The 17,742-nt window shown below is 41.7% G+C and overlaps 1 protein-coding gene across 1 annotated transcript in view; it reads left to right on the top strand.

Moving 5' to 3' along the window:
* Positions 1-17,742, top strand: part of TECRL (trans-2,3-enoyl-CoA reductase like) — a 65,892-nt gene that overhangs the window by 30,118 nt on the left and 18,032 nt on the right. Inside the window, exons 3-4 of the mRNA XM_052773952.1 lie at positions 5,957-6,001; positions 7,275-7,378. Coding sequence (XP_052629912.1) covers positions 5,957-6,001; positions 7,275-7,378 — 149 coding nt within the window. The remainder of the gene's footprint in view (positions 1-5,956; positions 6,002-7,274; positions 7,379-17,742) is intronic.

The following is a 17,742-nucleotide window of genomic DNA, read 5'->3' as shown; positions in this document are numbered from 1 at the left end:
AGTGGCTGTCATTTATTACAGTGAAGGCAAGCATAGTAAGTAATAGCTTCAGACACCTTCTTTCTTGGTCTTGTGGCCCAGCTTAGTTTTACTGTGGTTTCTTAGGTGTGCTTTGCTTACTGCTGTCGTGCTCGGGAATCACTCAAGTGCAATGTTAGCACAATAAATCCTGCAGCCTTTTCTTCCAAATAAAAGCAAAAAGCAACAGTTTCAAGTCACTTCAGCATCCCGCTTTCCTGCTGTCAGCTCAGTGAAGCAAGGGTATGCAAACTTCAGTCCAGCAAAGGCTGCAACTGTCAGCATGGTGATATCTCTATCCATTCCTCTTTTCTCAGAAGCGTTCCTGAGAACGCTCAGACGTGCCTGCTGCAACCAAGGGAAACAACACTTATGACCATTGCTCTTTAAGGTTGCGGACATGGAACAACTGTATTTGTTCAGAGTTTACTTGTCAAGGAAAAGACCTCAGCAAGTTTTCAGATAATCTGTGTGTCGGTATGTCTGTCTCTACATATTATGCACAAAACCACCATCCCCACACATACTAATATGTGAATCTTTCCTAGCTATCTCTTCTCATTGCTACAAAGATATCAAAACTATTGTCTGGTTAAGGTGGTGGAATGCATTTCAGCGGTGCTCAGTTCACATGAGCAAGTGCTGTTACATTTCTCAGCTAATGTGTAACATTTTATGATCATATAAAGGGATATTGGTGCTGCAGTGGTCCCAAGAATTTCCTGTATTTCTGCAAATTTAAACAACATGCTGCTGCTGATTGATTACAGTAATTTTGTTGTTCATATCATCCTATTCATAGCACAGCAGGTATTGCTTGTAATTATTAAGACTATTTGTTATTAGAAATGCATGGGTGGTGAAATACAATGAGAAGCAAACAATTTAACTGATAATAAAATTAGCTGATCATGGAAAGTCAATCTGCTAATTATCTCCAAACTGTGTCCGTCAGCTCTGTTTTACATTTCTTAGACTTCTCACTCCCCAGCGGAACAGCTTTTGCAGGGCTGCGTTCTAAGGAACACACCGAATTTCCCAGCAAGAGAGGTTTTCCTCACGTTACACCTTTGCTCTCATACAGGTTCACGTAACTTCATAAATACTTTGTGACAAATAGACATTTGATTGTGTAATTTACTACAGAACAGGCAGCGCACTAAAGAATTTTTATGGAATGATCTTTATGAAACTTAATAAAAATTAGACTGACCCCTTCAATTTCATAACCATTGGAAAGTACCTAGTACTTAGATTTCTTAGGTGTGAAATTTTTGAAACCTCTTGTGGTATTTAAGTGGTGGAGCACATATTAAGGTCAATTTTAATCATGTGGATAGAGTGTACCTTTGGACACTTTTAAAACTGCATATAGGCTTTTAAAATTGTCCTCAGTTCCTGTGATTGACAGCTGAATCATTTACTGAAATTCTAGTATAAATGAAGTGAAAGAACAAACTGTGTGAACAGTGGGATCAGTAGAACTTGGGGTTTTGTGCATCTTTGCATAGTAGTATTGGCAGCTGGGCATGGCACTGAGGCTGTCATTTTAGCAAGCATTTGTATGGTTGTTTGATAGCACTACATCTCCTTTTTATATCCAGTGTTAATAGGTGGTTTCATAGTTGGGGATGGTCAAATTAAAGGTGGCTGTCAGTTTTTATATATCCTGTCAGTTTGCTTATGTTTTAATTTTTGTTTTAAATACTGGAAGGTACAACAAATAACCCATCCAAAATTAAATATTTTTCCTCACGTCCATTTTTTTAAAATAGATTATTAAAAGTAAACATTGAGTCACTTTCCAAGAAAATACCATCCTGTGTTGAAAAATTATGATGCTTTAAAGATAATAGCATTAAAATATTTTAACTGTTTTTAAATAAATGTATGGATTTTTTCCACAAATTTGGAACAGATTCCTGACAGAGAAGATGGAATAAGGTAAAAGGCTTAAGTCTCATCATGAATTGCTTACACTCCCAGAAGCCTGTACACATAGAAGGAACATTATCTGAATCATAACAGAATGAATCATAGAATTGTAGAACGGTTTGGGTTGGAAGGGATGTTCAAAGATCATCTAGTCCAGTCCCCCTGACATGGGCAGGGACATCTTTCACTAGATCAGGTTGCTCAGTGAAGAAGAATGATGTTGTGATGTCACTTAAAATCAAGGAGTTTGTGAATAACCTTTCAGCTGAGGAATGGGCAAAGCTTTCAGGTGCCTATGCGCGTGCAATTGTGGGGTGACCGTATTAAAGACTGAGACATCCTTCAATAGACGGATAAGTCAGGAGGGTAGAAATAATCAAATAGGAGATGGAAAACCAGGAAGACATTTCAATAGCTGTCCAAACACGCTGCGAAGAAAGGAACCAAAGATGTTCTACATAAATGCTAGAAATCTAAGAATTGTGATGGACAAACCACAATATTGGCTAGATATCAGAGGATATAATATTGGCTAAATAGAACTGTGGTTTGAACCATGATGGCCATTCTTATTTTCTGGTCAGTCTTTCCAAGTCAAAACTTGAAAATGCGTGTGAAATGTGTAGCCAAAACCATAACCCTGCATAAGGGAGCTGAACAGCTCTGTGGATCACAAGGAATATACAGGGACTGTGACGTACCATGTGGCTGAGCTCTGATGCACCATCACAATGTCAGAAAGTAAATAATAATACATGCCTGATCTGAGATGCAACAGGAGTTACAAGATAAACTTCAGTCACCCATGCTCTTGGATTGCCATTAATCTCTGCAGGAGGCACCAATGGAAAGTGTTAATAAGAATAAACTGGGACGTAAACCCTACTAAAAAAAACCCAAACCAAAAACAACCCTGGAAAAGAGGAATCCGCCAGCTTTAGACTGGAAGAGAGGGGAGCTTTGCCAGGTGTGGGAGCGCAGAGAGGCTTTCGAGTGCTGCACACAGCTGCAGATGTGTCTCTGTCTTTAGTGAGTGCTTGTTTACTCTGTCTGGGAGCATGCACTCTCAACATGCACTTCTGAACTCCTGCTGATGGCAGGTGAAGCTAATCTGCCAGACAGTACTGGCTCTAGGTATCCAAGAGAGCCATCAACCCCTTGTTCTGACAGGCAGTAGCAAGAATTAATACAGGTGCTAATTAGTCACTGCGTTTGGCTTCTTTTCACTATTAAAAGAAAGGAGAGCTCTTCTCCTATAGGAATGACATGAATGTGTGTTTGCCAGAGCCAGGCTGGATTGGAATGGCTTCCCACATTGCCAAATAGAAATCCAGAGCTGTCCTAGTGAGAGCTCTGGAGGAACCCCGTGGAAAACACTCAGTCACAGGAAGAAGGCAGGTAAATGGTGACAAGTGGGGCCAGGGTCCCCTTGGCTGACTGGTACCAAGTGTTGAGCAGACAAGACTCTGATGCTTAGGAATGTGTGGGGTTTCCTCTCTCTGAAATGAGTCTCATCAGGCTGGGAGAGCAGACCAGCCAGACCTCTGAAACCTCCTGAGGAATAAAGTGGGGTCACACTTCTCTCCAGAAAGCAACGCTGGTTTTTGCAGGACCCTGGGCAGCTAAGACTTTGGAACAGCCTTGCGAAAGTCTGCTGCCAGTGAAGATTGAAAGTGGGAAACATTCATGTTGAGACTAAACCCAACATACTTACAAATAGAGATGTTTGGACTTTGTCCCCCACTCCATTTGCATAGCATTTCTACTTGACATTAACTAGTGGCCACCCCCCCTATAGTAAGAGCTGGGAAGGAACATCCCAACAGCTAATTCCAGGTCCCTCCAGCAAAATACACACAGCACCCCAAGGATGGTCTGGAAACCAGAGGCACACAGTGGTGTGATAACAAGGTCACTGCCGACAAGCAGCAGCAAAGGCACACTTCCATCTGTCTAAATCTTTGAGTATGTTTGAAGAGAGTGGTGTACCGAGGCTAAAGGACTGGAAATGTGGGATGACGTGCTTAAATGCACAACCTCTGTCTGCCCTTGTGAAGATTATGAGCCATACCTAAAAGTGCATTGCCACAGGATCAGGTAAATTGGCTTTTATTGAAACATACTGTAATATGGGGAGGGGGAGCTGGGGGGAAGATTCCAATTTAACGCAAGTACATTGCATTTCAGGCTCCCAAATAACTATTGATAATCTGCTGTCCTGGAGCAAATCATATCTTTCTTGACAAGTCAGACAGCTGCTCCTTCTCTATCTTCCTTTTGTTATCTTTAATAGCCACGGATTGTTGTGGTACCTTGAAAAAAATGTTTGCGACTTACTTGATGGATGTCTCACCTCCTGCTATTAGCCCTGGTTCATGGGTTCATCTAATGCCTGTTCTTGCCAACAAAACTCAGACCAAGTGCTTTTGAAATGAGAATGTGCTGGGTGCCATTGCACAGTGGGTGCAGTGCACACTGTGTACAGCTCCCCTTCCCCTCCGGCTGGCAGCTGGTGGGGCGAACAAGATCTCCTGATCATCCTCAAATACGGTTAAGGTAGCAGCAACCTCTGGAGCTCATCTGGTCCAGGCTTCTGCTCAGAGCAGGGCTAACTTTCAAGTCCTGTAAGATTGCTCAGGGTCTTCCCTAGCTGAGGCCTGACTATCTCCAGGGTAGTAGATCCCACAGCTTCTCAGGGCAAATGTTTCCACGTTTGATCACAGTCATTCTGAAGAATCTTTTTCCATTTGTTTAAGGTACAGGAATACTGGTGTCTTAAATACGGGAATACTAACAATTGTAAGATAGGTCGAAAGAAAACCATGGCTGTATTTGACCAATTTCACCGAGACTTTGAATTGAAAAGACAAAGCAAATCTCTTTCAGGCTATCAGCTGTCCTAAGGTGTGCCAAAGGAAATAAAGACAAATGCGGTAGAAATGGCTGGGGGTGGTGATAGTGCAGCTGTTCCCTCTGTCAGACTTTGCTGCCCCCAAATCTCAGTCAACACCATGGACTGTGTAAGGTCTCCCCAGACTGCTCCAGGTCAGCCCGAAAACCCTTCAACAGCAAACCAAAGTGTGTGTGTGGGGTTAAGCGAAGTTCTGTGTCTTTGTGATGCAATGGAAGAGTGCTTATATTGTCCAGTCAGCCAGCACAGCTGTAGGGGCACAACGTTCTGCATACAGACACTACAAGGAGCTGGACAAGTTAACAATTTGAACAGCCATGATCTCTTTTGCAGTCTTTCTCTGGCAGTTACCCACTTGCCCTGACAGTGAGAGAAACAAATGCAGCTGGAGACCTGTACCTGTTTGAACAAACTGACAAGTCTCTGTCCAAAATCATCAAAGGGCACCTAATAACAACTGCCAACTGCTATTGTGCATTTAGGAGGAACCTTTAAACTAGAGCATTTAAAAATCTGCTTCTAGGGAACATCCTTAAGTTGATGGGTATCATGGAAATCATACGTTACCCAGTATTAGCTACGCGGGTGCCTCTGCTTTTTGTGTCTCCATTTGCCTGATTAATCCGTGATTAAGAACTAGTGCTAGCTGCACATCCCTAGTCAGGTTTTATATTCCTAAATGGTAAAAAACAAGCCCTTTGGACCAGACTGTAGAACAAGCATCATTTTGGAGGGAGGGGCAAGACTGACACACTTAGTATAGAGTTTCAGCAAATATAGTAATAAACATCATCCTCTTTATACTTCCCAGTGGTGCGTGCACACGCCCATTTTTCGTGCGCTGATGGAGCAATTCAGCATTGAGATTGGCCCTTGCAATACTCAAGTGGGGAGAAGGGATCTCTGTTTTAATGCGTGTATTGTGTGCTCCTGCTAGCTCTCTTGTATTCTCCTTGTATAGCTGAGACTGAAAGAGAGGATTTTTTTTTTTAATCTCACATTTGTATCTATCAGCTAAAAAGAATACTAACAGAAAGAGAAATTTAGATCCTCCACCATGAAATTAACAACCATGCTTTGTGATTTGGACAGGTCCCCAGTGGTACCCTTCGCGTGTTGGCCTGCAACTAGAACGCAGTAAGTATTCGTATGGTTGAATACAGTCACCTAACGTATTACTAATCCTCTTGTAAGTTCTCCTCCTAACAGTATTGCTCTCTCCATATGTGTTATTGGGTGAATTGTTAGCACTTTTTCATTAATTGTTATCAGTGATTAACTTATTAGCTTTCTCATTAATAAAGGAATCTAATGGTTTTTATAACCACTGAATAAAAATGTTTCAGAATACAGTATATGATCAAATAATGAAGACAAGGCAGTTTTAAAACCATTCACTCACTTTCCTTACTCACTGCATTATCCATTTTAATACTTGCTCACAGCCTCATCAGAAGATGCAACTGGCTGCAGGAGGCAGCCTCTTTTTTTTGTGCCAGTACACCAGTTCTTGGTGGACATGGCAGTGGCAGATGAAGCTGCCACGGGCTGTGTGGCATTTGGTCTGTGGACATGTAGCACTGCAGAACCCTAGAAAATGAGGGCTCAGCACCTGGTGGAATTTAGCACCCTCACTGACTTAAACAGTCAACAAACATATATTGAAAGGGAGACAAAATACATAAAGTGGAAAAGAGAAAAGAAGTGTTGCAGCCATGACAACACCCCATGCCAGTGGCTGTTGGGGTTTCCTAATATCCAGCTCACTGCCTCTATAAAAAAAAAGGGAACCAGATACTGCCATTTTATGTCTCTGCCTGTACACTCTAGACCCATCAGGACTGGAAGCAGATGCCTCAGAATACTGTGAAAAGTAATGTAATGCTCAGATATACCTGGTCTGCCTAGGTCAGACAGCTTACAAAGAAATCTTGGACTGTGCGCCTTTGCCCAAGAAGTTGTGTTCATCATGATGGTTCCACCTATTGTAAAATAGTCTGAGAATAAAAACACTTCAGCAAAAGATATCAGTGAGGGAGACACTGCATAACATTGACTTTCCCAGTAGTCTTGCAAGACAGAACAAAAAGTGCTCTTTGAAATTGTCTGTGTGATTGCATGGCATGTCTCTAATGGTCTAGATTAACAGAGATAGCACCATAACAACTGCTATGCATTGCCACCCAGTGTCACGTCAGCCTAATGCTTTTGTTAAAATGAGAGGAGAATAACTCTCATAGAAATGCTCTAAGTTGCTAACCTGGAGAATAAGTACCAAGTCACCAAAATAAATCAGAATACAATTGGGCCTACACCTTGAGCATTAGCAGGGCAGCCTATGCGTTATGCTGAGCCTCTGAGAGGATGACTCTTGTTCATGCCATTTCCTCTTCCCCTTTTGTTATTACAGATGGGCCCTATTTGAAGGATTCCATTAACATTCAAAGCCTTGCTGTTTCCTCTATCATTACACTGTATTTTACAGACCTGGGCCAGCAGGTTGGTTGGACCACAGTAAGTATGTCCTTGTAACAATCAACATGATATATCTTAATGTACAATGTGTTTTAGCATCAAATTACACCAACTTACTCAGCCTGTCCTTCCCTATGTCAAATGGTGTAATTACTTTATCATCAGTTGAAGCAGAATTAAATGAATAGTGAGCAAAGTTATCAATGTGCTAACTCTGACATCCAATTAAAGATTAGAAGGTGGACATAACAATATTGCCTGATGAAAAAAAAGTCAATTTTTAAAAACAGTTTTAGCTTATCTAGGGTTTATATGCCTGTGCAGGATCCTGTAGCCAAATACATTCATTTGCTGCAAGGCTCTTCAGCTTTGAAAGTGGGAGGATATTAAAAAGAAAAAATGGATTTCTGGTAATCCTGTTACTAATACAGGAAAATTATTGGATAGAAATATCTTACACTCTGTTCACCCGATGAACTGTTCTGAGAGAGTGGCGAGGCCAAGGATTCCAGGCAGAAGATGCCCAGCCAGGCTTAGGAGTCACAAAACTTCTGAATCTCTTTGTAAAACAAAAGCAATCACCACAAGCAACAATACCTGTATTACGCTGTAGGTAGAACCATGGTCTGTTTTTACTTCTGGTCTCAGTTTGACTTCAGTTATTTTCCTGTAAGCAGCTGTTGGAAGTTCAGGGTGGTGGGAGAGAGGCAATATGTTCCACCCAAATGGGATTGTGGGGAACTCTAACCTTGCAGGCTCGTCTGTGCAAGGAGGAAGTAAAAGATTCAATTCTTTCACAGCCCAAAGTCAGAAGACAGCAGAAGGGCTTGAAAGGACAGGGAAGGAATGGAAGGTGAAGAGACCTTTCCAACGCCCTGTGGCAGGCATAGGTGGCAGAGCTGAAAGTGGTCTTACTGCTACTGATAGTCTCACTGACATAGCTTTTGCTGTACTTTGCATATACTGCATTAGCTGGAATAACACACAGCCCACATCTGTATATTGGGTAATGAGATTCCCAATTTCTGCAGTGAGAAACATGAGTAAGGCAGAACTAGAGTTTCTGAAAACCATAAAAGTGATGATCAGACTATTCATAGCAATGGAAAACAAACTGCCAATTGCTTGCAATTCCTTTAATGAAACCAGTGAGTTTTTGCTAACTGGCATCATGGCTGTAGGCCAAATTATCAGATTCTTATCTCAGGCAGCCCACAGATCCTACCCTGCTCACCTGGGGTGACTACAAGACCCACTGACAAGCCACTGTTCTTCCTTGGCTGTGCTTATATGGACAGAGCTTGTGAGTGTCAGGTCATTAAGCAACTTGCAGATGATAGTACCTGTTCCTCTTTCCAATAGGTCACTATGGGCTAGGAAGCATTACTACATGACACTTAGAATGGACATGCTATTTTACAGCTCCTTACCTGTTAAACAGTACACTCAAGGTGGATGTTACTGCCAGAACTGCCCTTGACTTTGAGAAGAATCAACTTCTGGATCAGCACTGTAAGGTCACATTATCATCTCACCTGCTCAAGCTCATGTGCATTTCTCTCCAGGGAAGCAGATAGCCCCTAGCAGCACAAACTCTGGCAGGTTTTAGCCCCTGTGAACAAGAACATGACTTATATCTATCTTTCCCAGTTCTGACAACAGGATCCAAATCCCCAGATGGTGACAAGCAGTTTACTTCAGTGGAGTTAGAGCAGTTTGCACTGTGTGACCTACCCGTTTCCGTAGAGATCTGCAAGTTTACCAAGGCTGAGGCTTTACCCCACTGATTCCCATGCTGATTAATAGCCTAGTGGGGCCATACTGATTAATGTTAGTTGGGGTCCTGTTTCTCCCCCAACCCATCCCACTGCCTCTCGACCATGGAATTTCCTTGCAAAGCAAAATTATGAGTAGTGCAGCTTCCTGTTTGCTACAACTAAGTAATCTGCAAGAACCTTATTTATTCTCTCCTTTCCTCATGGTTTATGTAGCCTGAGACAGTAACATAACTAAAGCTTAATATCCCATTATAAATAGTGCAGTTATGACTAGGTGTTGATACTGCAGGCAGTGGCATTTTTTTATGATTTAATCTGTGTGTGCAGAAAGTTGACTCTATGAGTTTCTGAATATTCATCTTATCCTATTCTGTTCCATATTCTAAATTGTCTCTATTCTCAGTGGGAGAAATCTTCCTAGCAACGTCATTTAAACAGTCAAGAGATTTTTATATTATAGCTAGTCTATAGCAATAGAGAAAAAGTTCATAGAAGATTGTATTCTAACAATAGCAATTAAGAATGCATTTGTACACAGGATGTATAGTTTTACTGCCATTTTTACTGTGCTTAGAGCTCCCATTCTCCCATCGCCCTTGATGCTCTATCAGATTTATGCACACAGTGAGGGATGCTTCTGATTTAAAGGGTTGACATTTAAATAAACAAGGCATAGAATAAAAATATACTTATCAGCAAAATGATAGCTGAGGTACAAAGGGCCACATTCAGGTCTGGACTCCAAAAATAGACACAGAAGCACGTGGAGATATGTTGGTGCTCCTGAGGTCGATGCATTGGGCATGGATCTGTCTAGGGGAAAACCAAGCATGGAGGTGGGTCTTCTGGGACTTTGTCACCTCATTGGAGATCACACTTGAGATGCCCACTTGAACACTAAGACCCCCAATGCTGGGGATTTACACCAGGACAATGACTTGTGCTTTTTAAAAGGGGAAAGCGGTACCCACCTCCACCTCCTGGGAGCAGTATTCTCTCCAGGCATGTTGTAAAATAAAAGATGATGCTGTTGTCTGTTCCCAAACAATCAGTTTGGGTCTCTAGGTCTAGGAGCATATTTCTGAACCAAGAAACCTCAGCTTCCCTCTTGCAGCATGCACAGTCTCTGATTAACAGTTCTTGTCACACTCTACCGTGGTGGCTCAAGAGTTTATCGTCTCCTGTTGTCTACTCCGTCCCTCTGACAAAGGCTGCCACTTGTAGGAAGGATGTTTCCTTTTCATCCTCAGCCTTCTTAAAACATGGTTGCACAGTGACCAAAATATTTTTGGTGTTTTGTGCTGTGAAAGGCCAGACATCCCCTGGGCTCAGGTTACACTACAGCTCTGAGATTGTTTGACCAGATTTCAACAAGTTCTAGAGGCTGGCTTGCTCTGAGGGAGGACAAACTGGGGTGAGGGATTTGCAGTTCTCCTCCACTGGAGCAAATACATGTCAATGTCTTTTGAGAATGAGGCCCTTTCCTGGGATAATGTGGATAGAAATCCAACCTCAGCTGGCTCTTTTAGAAGAAAGGAGGCCCTCAAAGCTCATTTCCAGAAAGCAATTCAGGGAGAAACCAAAACCTGTTTCTTAGTATCATGGATTTTGTTAGAACTCGCTCTCTACTCTGCCTTCTTTTTTATAAAACAAATATTACCTGAAACACATAATTTACTTCTGCACAAGATTTACCAATTCCTTTACCCTACCTGGAGGGGATAGTTGAGGTTTTTCTGACTGATGCTGCAGAGATACTAACGGGAGCTGAGTTTACAGATCTTTTCTGTATGCCTCCTGCAAAGATTATACCCCCAGGCATGTTTGAAATTCCCACCACTGGAGTGATGGGTTTTATTTTTAATCTCTGTCCGATTTTGGGCCTAAGCATGTTTGACAGAGGCCTCTTTTTACATATTGCAATGTGGCATGTGACTTTTTGAAATGTGGCTGGTACTTTACCTCTAAGAATGCATACTGCTGCTGTAGACAAAAGGAAAAAAAAGCATTCTTCCTGCTCAAATTCAGACTTCTGTTAAAGCTTCCCTCATTTGAGCAGTGATGGCAATTTCTGATTTATCAGCTTCTGTTGTCTAGTTGCTACCCGGGCAGGCTACCAGAAGGATCAAAATATAACTGAGAAAACAGCACAGAACTGTGAAAAACATATTTTACCTCCAAGTCTGTGAATTTCATAAGATTAACCCTAAAACACAGTATTTTTTGTAACTGTGATTTAAAATTAGGGATTGCTTAAATACTTTGACTCCTGAGAGCCTTAAAATACTGAGACTGCCAGCAGAACTGCTCCATTTCAAATTTTCCAATGAAAAAAAGATTCTGCTCAATTTAGAAATGTAGAGACTAATACTTATTTAAACCCAAGAACATCTTTGAAATCTGAAAATCCACACTGTCACTAATTGGTCTGTTCCTTTCTGGCTGGCAAGCAAAATTATCACCAAGTTAGGCATTGTGGAAAACGAACAAGAAGCCAAGAGATCTATGTCTGAAGCTTTGTGTTAATGTATAGCAGGTGTATAGCATGGGGAAGTGCATGCTGTGCTGAATAGTGAGGTGTGCCTGTTCTCTCAGGAGGGAAGGCAGTGTTTTGGTCAGTGTGGTTCTCTCCTCTTACTCTCACAGTGCATGTGTACCAAAGTTTTTCTGTCCTGTGGGTGTGGGTGGGTGGTGAATAGGGGAGGAACAGTTTGCACTGACTGTGGCTGGCAGAGCTCGCTCAGTTCGTCCTGTAAATGTGGAACAATCCCATGAAGTCTGTGGGATGAGTGTGATATGAAGCAATTTATGAGTATTGATGGGTTTGAAAGAGGCAGCCAAAGTGCTGCAAACTCATTTTCTCCACCTTCTCCATACTGAGATCAGCTTTGGGCTTTCCATGGGGAACAACTTAAGAAGTTTTCCCTAATTTGGGAATGGAAGAAGACACTTCAATAAGGTTTATAACTTCTCAATGGGATGTAGTAGTACAGACAATTTTAATAGAAGAAAAAAGACAGGATCTGAGGAATTTGAAGGAGTGGGAGGGCTGGGAGTCCCAACAAACTAGTGGGCCAGTGTGATGAAGATAAATGTAAGAAAACTCACATGATCATTGCTTAGGAAGGCATTTGAGATCAAGGTAAGAGAGAGAGCTGAGGATCTGTAGGATGTATCAGTGGAGAATGTCACTGAATATATTTCTCAGCAGATACGTATCAGAGCTTGCATATTTTGTGGCCAATTCAAACACAAGTAGCTGTGGGACAGGACTCTACAAATCGAATAACACTTTCAGGGAATTGTGGGTACCAGGAGAACTTAGCAGCAGTGCCAAATAAACAGAATGTGTGATTCTGTGTAAATCTGTGGGTGGCTTAAGAACGACTACAACAAAGTGCCAAAGAGAGAGAAATCCCCAAACGGTTTTTCATTGCTAAGCCTCTTGGATCAATAGATAATTTGGTCATGGAAGATGATCTCCAGGAAAAAAAGAAGTCACTATTTCCTCTACAGCACCTTTTCCAACTACAATTATTTGTAACACAAAGCACCTTCATTTTACAGCTAACAGTTTGTACTTGGCAGAGGTTTCTGCTGGAACACACAGTAAGTGTTGCTCTACCTTGGTACAGCTAGCCAAGTCTTGAGCTGATCCCAGTCAAACGCTATGAACTTTCAAAACACTGTAACCTTTCACAAAGGCAAACTACACATACAAGATTGGTCTTATTTTTCATTTAATTAAGTCTAATAATTTTCCACCTCCAGGGTTATCAGGAGAGAACAGCTTGCATTTGCCTGATTTCTTGCCATGGTTTTATATTGGTTGTGCCTTTCCTTGGGCCACATATACTTTTGGCTCTTTGTTACTGCCCAGTGGCAGCATGAAGTCAACTGATAAGGGAAGAGGAGACCTCTCAAACTGCCCAGCAGCGAGGTTCCTCAGACGCTGTGTCTAATAAGGCAAACAGTGCTGCAATAATTTCTCTTGGTCCCAGCAACAAATACCACAAGCTCACAATGAACCATGCCAGCGTGTCAATTTTTTCAGGTGCTAAAGGGAGTTAGGGAGCTACTAGGAAAATCAGTTTTGAGGGGTAAACATTTTAGTTGCTCTTAAGCACAGTACAGGCTGAAGAACCTGTGCATAAGTGTTTATAGTCGTACCCTTAAGTTTTCACTGCTTCAAGTGCAAAAAGAAGGTAGAGGGAATTCAGTAAGCATAGACAGAACAAACTGTTTCTTTCAGTTATACACAGCTTTATGGTTAAACCCTTCCTGCTACTTAAGGAACAAAGAGCTACTTGATGTATGGTGCTGATAAATGTAGACCCTTTCCTATTTGTATTCAGAGTAACGAGAGAGGTTGATAATTTGTCAATCTATGCAAAGTTGAGAAGTTTTAGTCCCTCTAGAATGCATAAGCCTGGCAAAATTATTTTGTATGGGGAATTTTTGCCCAACCCCATACTGGGGGTGAGGAGAGCACAAAGAGGAAAGTGAACCGGAGAGTGAACCAGTGTTTGAGAGGACCATGTGCCCACCTTGTCTGGTGACCTTGACAAGTCACTGAATTTCTCTGTATCTCAGTTTCCAGATCTGCGGCAAGAAAGTAACAGTATTTTCCTCTTTGCAAAGTGCTTTGAGGCTTCTAGATGAAAAGCACTGTGCAAGAGCTAGTTGAGGTTATTAGTAATAGCCAGGTGTTAAAAAGCACTATTTCATATAGGTATCTACATAGCAGACAATAGATATACATTTTAAAATGATACACATTGTATGGCAGATTTCAAAATGCTGTCAAAGGCCTGTAAAGATTTGGCAGAAAATCTGAACTCACATTGGTGTTTGGTTACAAACAGAACTTGAGTGCTTTGCTGAATATGTATAGGTACAAACATATATAACATGCATATATGTGTGTGTATAAAAGCATTTGTTAATTTGCAGTAATTTTCCATTTTGAATAAGAAACAAGCAAAGGCTTGTACTCTCAGGGAAGAATCCTGACCAGAGTATGAAGTGATCTGATGCCAAACCAGTGGTTCCGGACAGCTCAGTCTTAGGAGAAAAGACAGGAGGAAGCTGGGATTATACCTCCCTTTTCCCACAGAGGGAGCACAGGCCTGGCTCAGGGACAAACAGCACCCATCACACTGTTTACTCTCCAGCTCCTGAAGCTGGCCTGAGTCAGCTGCAATTTGCCTACAAAATCCTACAGCAAATCCATCCCTATCTCAGGTGTTTGCAGTAAATATTGAGCTGCAGCCTGAAATACTCTCAGACACCGAGTCACTGAAAAGTCTGCCCAGGCAAGGGAAGTTTCAGGTGCCCCTGCATGCGCTATTTAAGTTTTGTGGAACAAAAATCATTGAATATTCAAACTGCTGCTGCTGCTGCGGATTTTTGCAAACATGAAAATACAAAAATTTTTAAAAAGTGAAGATTTAGAGATGCTGCTAAAATTATGCCATTATCATCCCCAGGTAACTATACGGCCTTTAATGAGGTAGAAAAGCATATGAAGTAGAAATTCGTCCAGAAATTAATAATGTTTCTTAATGATCATTAGCTCAAGAGTACTTAGGGCTGGGATTGTAAAAGGAGTCCAAGGTAGTTAGATGCTAAGTTTAATGTGATTTGAGGACTTGGGGGGGTTCAACTGCCTGTTTCTCTTGGGTTTCTCAGAAATCCCAGCTGCGCTCTGTACCCTCGCACATAGTAATGGTCTGTCTGTCTCGTATCAGTAGATCCTCCTCTTTATGCGGTACATACTGTCTCAGGCTGACCCTGGCTCAGACCTGTAACTAGTGACTTTGTCTCACATTTATCAGAGAAACTAAGCTCTGTCCATTAGATAATTTATGTACTGCAGCTGCTTTTCCATCAAAGTTACTCAGGACGTGCTTAAATTATTTTGTAGCCCTTGCTGTGCTGAGAATTTCAGGCAATGACCCAAAGCCATTGTCCTGGTTGCAGGTATTATCCTCATACCATACCCTCCACTTCCCCTGCTTGAACCCCGACATCCCATTGGCAGTGGAAGAGAAAACATCATGACCAGCACCGATGAACTGGGGAAGTGCCCCTACATGGCATGGAAAGAGCTGCAGGGAAGGGATCAGTATGGAAATGGCCTTTCCTCAGCTCTGCTCTGCAGCTTGTCATACATGAGATAGTGTGAGACTATGCCAAAAGGCAACATGATACAAGATAGGGTGTGTTGTGTGATATTAGAGAAAGGGCATGTCGTAAACATTACAGAGAGGAATTAGCTGATGCCCTCATGTGAAGATTGCTAATCTGTGGGCTGTTCATTTATAAAGATTCTGTTGGACTTTTTTCAGACTATCTCCACTCCACCCCCTCTGTTTATAGCTTCCTTTTGTCCTTTTCTGCCTTTTCCCAACCAGTACACATGGTATTATTAACTCAAACCAAAAACCTTTCCATTCCCTGTAGTAGACCTGTTGGGATGGTGTCAGGCACTATGCCAGCTGCTCCTACCAGCCAGAAAATTCACCTCACATTCCCTCAAATAACTTTAAAGAGCTCCTTTCACCTTTGCTGCATTCGTATCTCCCTAAATATACCCTCTGCCTCTTAGGGTATGGAATTGTAATTCCTGACCTGGTTGTTACTCAGTTCAACAAGGTGTTACTGGCATGATCATCTCAACAGAGATAAAAGAAGCAGATACAATCTGGCTCATGCAAGATGAGAAGCCTTGCTGGTTTGTGAATTAGCTATCCTGTATTGTTTTCCCATTTGTCTCATCATCTCTTGAATGATGGAGACTCCTACCTTAGCTCTCTTTTGACATATTTCAGATCTCAGTTTTGTTGTTTATGTAGTAAATGTTTCCAGTTTAGGTATTACTGAATCAGGTCTCCAAGGACCTGATAATTGAGACAGTTAAAGAAGCTTGAGTTTAGCACCCTGTATGGTGCTCATGTCTGGAAGAGGTTTGATTCAACAGCAGCACTGAGAATAAGAGGTATATAGAGTATATAATGCCAGGCACTGAAGAGGAGAGAAGGAAGGTAAGAGAACTGGACACTGTACAAGATATAAAAGAGAGTGTACAGATGTGGGGAAAAAAGGGGCAATCTCTTGTTTTCTTTCTTCAGGGAGTTAATGATGAGCTCAACAGTTAAATTCTGTTGAGCTATGCACATTGTAATAGAGATGTAATGCTCCTCCAGGAAAAGATCTTTGTGTTTACTATGGACCACCATACTTGGCTGCACCAAACACATCAAAATAATCTAGGCAGGCCCACAAGATGGTAAAGAAAAAGTAATTTTCTTCTAAATACTGGATTTTTTTACATTTCTACAGAAGAAAAATGCTCTGTGTTTTAAATGATCAGTTTTTTGTTTTTTACAAAGTAGTATTTCTTTTGTCTAGAAACTACAAGCTATGATGTTATCATTTTCAGGGTTTTGTTTAAAATTTGACTATTATTTTTGCAAGATATGTCAGCCTGAACTAGTATCTTAGTAATTTTGTAGGTTTTTTGAGCATCTGTAGAAACGATAGCTTGAACTGATCCTTAACACAACTAATAACTCCCCAAGCCCAGCAATTAGTCAGCTATAGGATGAATATGAAGATATTAGGCAGGCTTAATTGCATACATTCATTGAGACTTAATAGTAAAAGAATGGTGCTTTCCTTTGATTGCCAATGGTTAGAACCAATTGTAATTTTGTGTTAATTTAAGACTACTTTCCCTTCCACCTGCTTGAACTCGTGGGATTTTTAGCAGAGTGTCTCTGCCTGCCTTTCTGGAACTCACTTTTCCTTTCCACTGAATTTAAAATCAGTGGGCCAAAGAAGGAGAGCAGAGGTTGCAGCATGGGAGATGTAACAGAGGAAAGCAGACTGAAACTCACCCAAAATGTAAAAAATACCCCAAAACCGCTACAGCAAATGGAACCTCATCCTCTAAAACAGGATGCTACTGATCTTAATTATGTTCCAGCAGTGTGATGCAGTTATGACAAAGGCAAATACAGTCCTGCCTGACAGACAATACCTACTTTGATTGCAAATCTCACAGCTGACCCTGGACTGCCTGCCTCCGCATGGGCAATTAACACTTTGTGTCGGATGTCACTGACACACAGACAAGATGGGACCTTGTCTACAGCTTGTAAAGCACCCTGAGCATGCTGATACTGCTCACCTCCACAAACCCCAATGCAAGAGCTGCTGTTGATGCTCTCAGATGCTTCTCTGATTGCTCTGATGGGAGGCTCTGCATCCCCCTTCTACATCAAAAACATGTCTTCACCCAGTTACAGGGATTCAGGTATCACATGGGTGGTAGCTTTGGCTGTTAAATAGAGACTGGATTTTTTACTAAATCCTGAAGCTTTCCTTCTCCTTGCAGCATCTGAAATCAGCCAGGGGGTAAGGGGGTAACACTTGGTGCAGTGACAAGTAACCACAACTTGGTGCTAAATCCTGCCAAAATTTTCCTGGCAGCTTTGTAATATGCTCATGCCAAACAGATGATAAAAGCTGGCAGTTATGGGTGTATTTTGTGGTGCAACTCATGGCTGACAGAAAAAGCTACACTGAAGAAAGCAGCTTATTCCAAGCTCTTACACTGAC

The sequence above is a fragment of the Harpia harpyja genome, chromosome 2, assembly GCF_026419915.1.
Source record: "Harpia harpyja isolate bHarHar1 chromosome 2, bHarHar1 primary haplotype, whole genome shotgun sequence".
Taxonomy (NCBI): domain Eukaryota; kingdom Metazoa; phylum Chordata; class Aves; order Accipitriformes; family Accipitridae; genus Harpia; species Harpia harpyja.
This window is presented reverse-complemented; position numbering and strand designations above follow the sequence as displayed.